The sequence below is a fragment of the Acinonyx jubatus genome, chromosome D3 (genome assembly GCF_027475565.1).
Source record: "Acinonyx jubatus isolate Ajub_Pintada_27869175 chromosome D3, VMU_Ajub_asm_v1.0, whole genome shotgun sequence".
Lineage (NCBI taxonomy): Eukaryota > Metazoa > Chordata > Mammalia > Carnivora > Felidae > Acinonyx > Acinonyx jubatus.
Genome location: NC_069392.1, coordinates 48,958,857 through 48,969,014, shown reverse-complemented (window position 1 = coordinate 48,969,014; position 10,158 = coordinate 48,958,857). Strand labels below are relative to the sequence as shown.

General features: G+C 41.1%; 1 protein-coding gene across 1 annotated transcript in view; it reads left to right on the top strand.

The window, feature by feature from the left end:
• The first annotated feature begins 546 nt into the window (after nt 1–546).
• CDH2 (cadherin 2) overlaps nt 547–10,158 on the top strand; it is a 213,261-nt gene continuing 203,649 nt past the window's right edge. The window contains exon 1 of the mRNA XM_027068690.2: nt 547–724. Within this exon, the coding sequence (XP_026924491.1) occupies nt 665–724 (60 nt within the window). The 5' untranslated portion in view covers nt 547–664. The remainder of the gene's footprint in view (nt 725–10,158) is intronic.

Here is a 10,158-nt window from a genome sequence, read left to right as displayed (position 1 = left end):
AAGCGGCCCTCAGCCCCCACGCAGCAGAGGCTCCGGGCGGCGGGACTGCTGCCCTTTGTGGGCGCTGCGCGCACGGCCCGAAGCGCCCTCCCCGCGGCGCTCTCCTCGGCATCTTCGTCTTGCAGAGCGGCCCTGGAGAGGGGACCCAGAGGAAGCAAAGCCACGAGCCCGAAACCTCGCGTTGCGGAGCTCCTGGGGAGCGCCAGCCGCTCCACTTCCACCGCCGCATCCTACACCGGCCAAGGTCCCCGCCGCCTGCATCCCTCCCGGCTTCCGCTGCGCTTAGGGCCGGAGCCTAGCCGCCTGCGCTGCCACCGCGGCCGCCTACACACACACGCACACACTCTTTCTCTCTCTTTCTCCCTTTCTCACACCCTCACACGCACGCCCGCCTCCTCCCCCGCCCCCTCCCCAGCTTCTTGATCTCTCGGTCTGTTTTATTACTCCTGGTGCGAGTCCCGCGGACTCCGCGGCCCGCTATTTGTCATCAGCTCGCTCTCCATTGGCGGGGAGAGGAGAGCAGCGGTGAAGGGGGTGGGGTGGGGAGGGGAAGGGAAGGGGGTGGAAACTGCCTGGAGCCGTCTCTCCGCGCCGCTGTTGGTGCTGCCGCTGCTGCCGCCGCCGCCGCCGCCTCCGGCTCCTCGCTCGGCCCCTCTCCGCCTCCATGTGCCGGATAGTGGGAGCGCCGCGGACCCTGCTGCCGCTGCTGGCGGCCCTGCTTCAGGTACGCGGCGGTCTCCGCGGGCCGGGCCGCGGGCGGGGTGGGGCGGGCGGCGCCGGGTCCCTTTGTTCCCCGCGCCGCTGCGGGGCCAGGCTGCGCACCCGGGAAGGGAGGTGCCGCACCGCGCGGTCGGGAGCTGCGCAGGCACGAGGCTCGGCCGGGCTCAGGGGCAGGGCTGGCCGGGCCGGCTGGTCTCCCGCGCCATTCCCGGCGGGTCCCGAAGGAACAGATCGCGGGCCCCCTCTGCTCTTCACTCCTGGCCGGGCGAGCTTGCAGGGGGTGTCTCCAGGCAGCAGAAGGGTGAGGCAGGATAGCTCCCAGGTTTTCCAGTTTTCTACGCTTCTCGCCCCTCGCTTTGCACTTTGCTCCAATTTTTTTGTTTATTTTTGCAGGGATGGGTCGCGAGTTTGCAGTAGGAATTCTCACTCTCGTGTCTTAGTTACGGGACGTGCCTCCACCCCACCCCACCCTGGCACCCGCGCGCCTCCCGGTGCCCGAGGGCTCCACTGTCCTATTGTCTTTACCCCAGCCCAGAGTTGCCTTCTGTTCTTGTTTTCTTGCCCTCACTGTGTTCTTTGTCGGTCCCACCTGGAAAGAAAACCTCATCCCGTTGCCCCGAAGAGTCTATACGGGCCGGGGCCTCCGCACTCAGCCTCTGGACCCGCACGCCCCTTATCCCGGCGGGCGGGGAGAAGTTCCGTTACTCGGCTATTATTCCTCTCCCTGTGTACGCTGTCTCTGCCCTGCGTGCGTCCACGGGGACGCCTTAGCGAGGAGCCTCTGCACTTTTCACGCTTTCGGGAGAGCGCCAGACAGCCTCTTCATGGAATCAGTACTAGGAGGCTCCTCCGCGGCAGAAAGCACCTGCTTCAGGCAGGTCGCAGGCTTTTTTGCCACTCCGCGCCATCGGTCTCCAGCCCGGCCGACCGCCCAACTTTCCCGCGGCGGCCGGCGGGGGGATACCCCGAGGCCCCTCCCGTCCGCCGACCGGGTCCAGGGAAGCTACGCCGCGCGCCTCAGCTGCGACCCCCGCCGGGAGCGGGGGCAGGGCGGGGGTACCAAACATGCCCCCGCACGCTATGGGTTCCAAAGCTGCTGCAGGAGAGGGGCGTGTCCACACTGAATGCAGGTCAGGGTCCCCCGGGAAATACACCGGCGGGGGGGTGGGGCGGGCAGCGCACCCTTGTGGCTGGGGGTGGCCAGCGGGTGGCCGCTCTGAAAAGTCCGGGTGCGGCTCGGAAGTGCCGTGGCGCCGGGGGCGGCCCGGGCAGGGACAGATGGTGCCGATCGCCCCCCTCCGTGGTCTTCATGGGTCAGGGCCTGACGCGCTCCGGCCGCGGGGGGACTGCGGGCGCCAGGGGCGGGACGAGGTCGGCGCCCGTGGTCTCTCACGCTTTCTCCCGCCGCCCCCTAGAGGGGTGTGGGCAGAGGCCGCTGGAGCCCTGTCCATGGTGCGCCGTGGAGCGGCGCGCCCTGCCCTGCTCTGCGCTTTCCTCCCCCAGGTTGTGCTTTCCAGCTTTCTGGCTCGCTCTCTTTTCTCTGGCTTCTTGGACGCCCGGGTCCCGTCTTTCCTTTCTCCTTTCTTGGGTTTCTCCTTTTGTTCTTTCGTCTCCTGCTGGTCTTTCTCCCCTTCCCCCACTCGCCAGTCCGCCTTCCTCGGCTCTCTCCGGACTCTGGGGTTTTAGAACTATTAGACTAGTTGTTTTTGGCCTCTGCAGTTTTGGGAAGTGGATGGAATTTCTTTTAACTGGGGGAGGAGACCCGTCAGTCACTTGCTAACAAAAGTATCTCCTGTTATAAAACCGCCCTTTATTCTTGGAGTGCACACTCCTCATTCTTGAACCCTCTTGTCACTTCATTTATTGTTTCTTCTTTTCAAATGGGGTTTGCTAAAGAGGTTAGACTGAAGGGGAAGAAGGAAAAAAGTGATACTTCAATTGTTTGAAGTTAGGGAGAAGGCGAGATAAACTTAGGAATCCTACGGACAAAAGACATTTTCCTTCCTTTTTTTTTTTTTGAACAGGAAATGTCATAGATCAAAAAAATCTTATTTTTAAAAGTATTAATTTTGAACATCATTGAGTGGTCTCACAAGTTTACAAAGAACTTTTAATAAATTTTCAGAGTGTGAGTCCAGCAGTAGATGGCATGTTTACTTTTTGATCCGAAAGTAAGTTTTAATTGAATACTGTGCAGGGAAGTTGTTGGTCATTAATACCATGGGGCTAAATTTGGTACCGCTGGAGCAATCCCATTTCCTCTTAGTCATCCACCTTGAAGTCAGGTATGAATTTTGTAAGTCATTTTCTTTTTTAAGCATTTAAAAAATAGCATTTATAAATGGCACATAAAGTGCTTATCTTTACCATTGTATGTTCTTTCTCAGTTTCTTCTGGGATGTTACCTTGACTTTTGTAAACCCCCAGGAAAGGGGAAAGTATAACTTTGTCATCAAGTTATTTGGCAGTCTCCTAATTCATAGGTGCAAGTCAAGCAGTAACATTGATTGATTTGCAAGGTCATTAGGAGTGGAAGCAGAGCAGCTTATGCAACATGAGTTTTAGGGTTAAGTGCACCATGTGGATTGTACAACTGAGATTAGAAATGTCTTTGTGCTAATGGCCTGCTTTACACACCAGAATAACAAAGATCTATCTGCAAGGTGAAAATGGCCCCTCTGCAGTCATCTGCTATTAAAAGTCTATTCTTTTCTTTTCTTTTCTTTCCTTTTCTTTTCTTTTCTTTTCTTTTCTTTTCTTTTCTTTTCTTTTCCTTTCTTTCCTTTCCTTTCCTTTCCTTTCCTTTCCTTTCCTTTCCTTTCCTTTCCTTTTCTTTTTTCTTTTCTTTTCTTTTCTTTTCGGTCAGACTAAGAAGACAAGAGTTTTAGGAAGGTGAATGAATAGATTACTAAGGTAGATATAGAGCAATCTTATTTTTTTTCAGACCAGTCAAAAAAGAATCATTAAATAATCAAAAGAACTTCATGCCTTTACGTGTTAACTGAAGTATCTCTTGTTTTACTTTGAACATTTTTTTTACTTTCAGAGATTGTTTGTTAGTTTAGTTATCCTATTATATTTACATGATTCTACTCAATTTTGCACATTGTGGTATTCAGCTTTAAGATTTTTCTCTATTCTTCTTCATTTTAACTTATGGCATTAGCATTGTCCTTTACACTCAAAATGAAAAAGCAGAAATTGAGCATTAAATTTTACTGATCAAGGGATATCACAAAGTTATGACAAGCTTCCCTTTTAAATTATACAAGTGACTTTCAAGGCCTTATAGATTTACCATCAGACAAAAAAAAATCAATTTTACTTCTACTACCTACCCAGTAATTACTAGACTAGAAACCTGTTTTGTTTTTCTCATTCACATTGTTCTAATTTAAATACACTTGTATGGGTTATGAAGCATCAAGGACATCACCTTAATGTTTATAGATCCTCTGGATTCTTAGTTTTATCACATAGGTCCTGCTCTCAATTGTGGATGAGGGTATATGAAAAAAGATGCATAAACCATATGTGATTTTTACCTGTTAGGTGTATAGACTTTGAAGAGATTAATTTTCAACACCTGAAACATATAAAAAGAAACTTTATTTTAGGATGTAGAAAATCAAGGATGCAGTAATCATTTTAAGCACAAAAAATGTTTATTCCCAGTGTTTATTTGATTTTCATGTGTCTTTTAACAACTTCTTGTGAAAGTAAGGAAAATTAACATAGTTGGTGTTCACAGTTTATTCTGCTTAGTGGCTACAGTTACAGATATCTTTGCCCTTTTCTTATCTTGTAGCGTGTGGTTATTACTCATAGATGGCGCATTGCAAGCATACTAGGTGTGATCTGGAAAATAATAATTTGTGCATCCTAAGATATTTTATCCTAAAATATTTTATGGACATATTTTAAAAGTATATATATATATATATATATATATATATATATATATATATACATATATACACACACACACACGTATATATACATGTATATGTATATATAATTTGTTAGGCCCCAATTGCAAGTTCAGAATTTACATACAGATTGTACTTTGTGACTTTCATACCTTCATGGAGTCTGCTCTGACCTTCATTAAAAGTTCAGACTGAGATTTTAAGAGGAAATTCTTTTTAGATTGTATTTTTTACATATAGAGACTAGAGTCTTCTTTGAACAGATTATTTTGGTGACAGTGTATTGCACCAAACTGTCCTTAATTTCCTTTTTCATTAAAAATTCTCACTTCTTAAATTTGTTGTGCCTCATGAAGCTTTAGCGTTATTAATCAGGAAATGCCAAGACTTAAAGTAACAGTAAATCTTGCTTTAAAATACCTTAAAAAAATCCTGAGTGAACTCAAATCCCCATCCTGTTTTCAAAGGGATATTCGTAAGTTAGAAGAGTGATTTTTAAAGAAAAATCCTAGCTGTTATTTAAGAAACGTAATGTTTATGTATATACTCTACCGTTTTGCCCAAGTTAACATTATTCAAATTTGTTCCTTTGGCCCAAATACAAAAAGTAATCAAGTTTAAGTACTGCACAGACTTGTGGTGAATTTTGTCAATCATTTAAAAATTACATAGATTTGGAGTTTGGATTTTGTCATTTGAGTATTTCCTATCTGCCATTAGTATACCTTCTAGAAACGTAAGTAAGCATTTTCAAGTTGGGTTAAGAACTATTAAGTTGAAATGTAATTTGTATCAACACATCATTATGCCTCACATTTCTGTCTTTCCTTACCAAAAACTTATTTTTCTTTTAATTTTTTAGCAAATTATCTCAATTTATTTGAGCAGATGCTAGTCTTCCTGTATTTAACTAAATGTAGATAAGTTTTGATTAACCCTATTCATGCCAGGGAAGAGGTATATACAGATAAATGTTTTAGTTAGAGCCATATCTTCTCCATAGAGAAAGTGATGTCCTTAAAGTACTCAGAAGAAGGTGAATTCCAGAGCTAAATGGGACCTTTTAAAAGATTTGGATTTAAAGATTACAATTTATGTTATCAGAGTTTTTGAAAGGAAAATTTAGGTTATAAATACATGCTTCTCAGTTCTTATTTCTTGTTACTCTCTTTCATACTCAGTGCACTTCCTTGTCTGAATTTCCACTGTACTTATAGCCCCTAAGCCCTTGGATTGCATGTATATGTGTGTATATACATATACATATATATACACAGACATATATATACACATATATATATAGACACACATACACATATATATACACACACATATATATATGTGTGTGTATATATAGACACACACACACACTATATGTATGTAGAGGATTGCTATCTATATATGTGTCTCCTGCAATATTTATCACAGTTTAACATAAAGTGTCAGTCAATAGCTAATTAATACCTTTGTGTGTGTGTATCATCCAAGCTGATTTGGGCATCAAAAGTATAATAATTTTGCTCGGTGCAAATAAGCTGCTGTTACATAACGTCAAGAGCAAGAGCTAGTGTCAAAGGCAGAAAACCTGGGGTTCTAATCCAGTCCAGATGTAGTTTACTCCCTTAAACTCTCATGACCTCATTTTCTTCAATAGTAAAATATTGGGCCTGGTTGGATAAGTTGATCTCTCAGGGACTTTCCAATTCTATGACTCTTGAGGCTGCTTAAAAATATCCCCCAAAATGATTCCTTTATAAAGATTTTGGAATGACTTTAATTTTTAACCTAAAATGGAAATGTTTTCATATTATCTGAGTGGTAGAATGTCATTTTTGAGAGTCATTAACAATAGTTTATTATATATGGTAGGTTAGAAATCATCTGTATTTTTTATATGTTTGACCTTTAAAAATAATTTTTTTTCATTGACTATGTTGCATTTACCACTAAAAGTAAAGTATATTTTTGGGTTAGACTTAAAGGAAGGGAGAGTGTGATACTACTAAGAATAAAAATTATTCCTTTTATTCCTTTTGTACTTTTATGTTTCTTTGAGAGAAGATAGCTTCCATGAGAACCATTGAATTGAGTGATATGGGTCAGCACTAAAAATATAGCCCATTGACCTAACAAGTCCTTCTCTAGTTATTTTTCTGCAGGTATGTCTGTAATCATGGCATACACATGAAGCATTGTTTATACTTACCAAGGATTGGATTTGTTGAACTCTGAATGTCATTAGTAGGAAATGACTTAATATATTATGTGTAATATGCAGTCAGATTTGAGAACCCTTACTATGTGGAATAAAGCATTTTTAGTTCTAGTTCCAAGGCAAAAAAAAAAAAATGTTTGTTAAACCACCCAATGTTTTTGGCATAGGCACACACCTAGAAAACCTTCAGAGAAGGGCAGCCAAAGTAATCAGTGGGATCTACATGAGATATCGGACAAAGACCATTATAGAAGTTATAACAAAAGAATAGGAAAGCAAGCAGTGTATGAATAAGATGAATATGACCTAAACAACAGTAGAATGTCCTAAAGTTTGGCTGAGAAGAACCTATAGCAGGTAGCAGGCTAAGCTTCAAGTAGGTCCAGTTGGAGTTTGGCCAAATTAATGGGTAGTTAAATAATAGATTAGTCTCTATGTTGTATCATAAAATGACTACATCGTGCTGCTATTTGTGCCTAAGAGATTTGTTGGTTAAACCATTGTAATATTTCTTACATTCCTTTGACCGAATATTTAATTTTTCATCTGTTCTAATGGTGAAAGTGGGGTCTAAAGTGTAGTCTAAAGACCTTACTACCATCTACAACTTGAAACACAGAAGAAATTTAGTAAGGGAATCAGATGTTTTGGTTTCCTGCCTTGATTAAATAAAACTATTTAACTTGGGTTTTTCTCAGGTAGCATTGGGAAAATTAACTGTGTAAACAGCCTTTGAAGCAGCTAGAGCGATTTAAAAGGAAGTGCTATTATAAATACAATATGGCAATCATATATAGAGGTGCTTGGAGAAGTGGTTGATCCATGATTGGTTCTTAAGTTTTCTTTTACAAAATATACCTACGTATAACAAAAATAAACAAATAAGTACTTGAGTAAAGATATATACTTCTCTGTATTGTAATTTTAATATTGGTTTTTATGTTAATTTAAAAAATTTACTTGACTATTGCATACTTAATACATATTGTAGTTTTAATATGGGTTTTTGTGTTAATTAAGGGGGCACCTAAGTGGCTCAGTTGGTTGAGCATTAGACTTCAGCTCAGGTCATGATCTCATGGTTTATGAGTTAGAGCCCCTCATCAGGCTCTGTGCTGACAGCTCAGAGCCTGGAGCCTTCTTCAGATTCTGTGTCTCCCTCTCTCTTTGCCCCCCCCCCCCCATTTGCGTGCACGCTTTCTCTCTCTCAAAAATAAACATTAAAAAAAAAATTAAAAGAATTTAATTACTTGACCATGATGTTTGAAAATATTTATATCCAGATTCCCTTCCTCACATTCTGATATAATGTTTAATGTTTCAGTGGATTAGTAAAAGAAATTAGTAAAACAAAAAGGTTAACTAAAGGGGCATAATTTAGAATCTGTATTATTCCAGAAATTGCTGGAAATAGAAATGTGGAGTGACCATTTTTCTCCCTCATGAAAATAAATTTTTAGCTTATTCACCTTTCTTCTGTTGTATCAAATGCTGAACTTTTGTACTGCTTTCAGTAAGGATGGCCCTTCAGATTTTTTTCCACATATGCAGTTTAAGACCTCTCACAATTTATTTTATTTTTATTAATTGTCAGTAGGTCATTCATGTATCTCTGAAAAGCACATATACCAGAGAAAACCATTGAAACTTTAGATACTTGCTGCCACATCTTCAAATCTTTCTTTTCTTCTTCTTTTTTTTTTTTTTTTAACTAATGTCTGGTGGTACTAAATCTTTAAGATACAATATTTTTAATTTCAGTGAAGGAAACTAATATATTGTCTCTGTTAATTATTTCTGTAACCCTGTGAGAGAGGTGGTTTTATTCCCATTTTAGAGTTGATGAAAGTGGAACTCAGACAGTTTGAGTAGTTATTCTGAGAATCCAGAGTAAAACCGTATCTGTCAGAGTAGATGGAGTTTGACTGCAAAACACATGGTTTCCTCCCTCTGTCAGGGGCCGGGACACTTTTCATATGGTACTCAAAGAATGAACATCACATTAGAGAGGAATTTCAATTTTTCTTTATCGAGTTGATAAGATTTTTTTTTTCAGTCATCAACTTTTGAGTTATATTCTCTATTAATTTTGACCTTAAATATTTTTATTTGTGTTGGCATCTGAAGCCAAAATGTAATGCTTGGTTAGGGTTTTCTTTCACTCAATTTAAAAATATGTTATCTTAGAGAAAGGAGAAAATATCATAGTGAAATGATTCAAAATCAGTTTTATAATATTCTTCAAATTGTCTTCATAAAAAAATAATATGCTGATAACTGCTCAAAAAAAAAATTTAATGGGTGAATCCTGGAACTTAAAAATACTTCCTAAGAGCCTAGAAGCCCTCAGACTATGCATGTTTTTTCTTCTTTTTTTGATACTATTTTTTTTTAAGCGTTCTTTTCTGTGAAAATAAATTCAAGAGACTCCAAGTTTTGAAATATGTTTAGCGGCACATATTCCATGTTTGGATCATCTGAATTACCTTTTATCCCACAAACGAAATTATTTGGGGTCTTTTAAAATATACATGTCCACATCTTGAAAGGACCGGCTGTAAGAGATTCATGTGAATGTTTTGTGGAGGGACCAAGTACAGACATGGATTTGTTTGCTGAAGAGAAAGCCTAGAACTATTTGGTTTGTAACTTGACCTATTGTAACTGGGCGGATACAGTTGGCTTGACTATAATCTCCAACAAGATGTTTGTTGGTTGGTTGGGAAGCTATTAAGTGAACTCTGAAATAAATGACTAAAAAGCCATTAATTTATATTAAGTTTAAAGGGGATATAATCCACTCCCTCTGCTTAACATAAATCTTTAATATAAACTAGAGACTGTGACCACTTTAATTTTTTTTTCTTTTGTTGTCTTAATTGGTTAACACAAAAGTTCAAAGTCTGGAGTTCATTCTTTGTGGCTTTCTGGTCCAGTAAATAAAGAAAAATGTGTTTCCTGCAGCCAAAATATTAGCATTTTGTGGATCCTTTAGCATCCACCCCCAGTAGAGTCCCATTTGGTGCTAACGTGTTCAAAGTTAACTTCTAACGTCCTGCTTCCATTGTACTGAAGAGAATTCAAAATTCAGATTTGACACACACATAAATATACACGCTCGTACTTTATAGAACTATCAAATGCATATAGAAAAGTGCTCATAAGTAGATGGCCTGCTGAATGTTCATAAATTGAACGCTATTGAATCAGCACCCAATCAAGACACAGCATCACCGACACCGCATGGGTACCCTCCTCCAATTTTAACCATTTTCCAGTGCTAAGTATTTACTT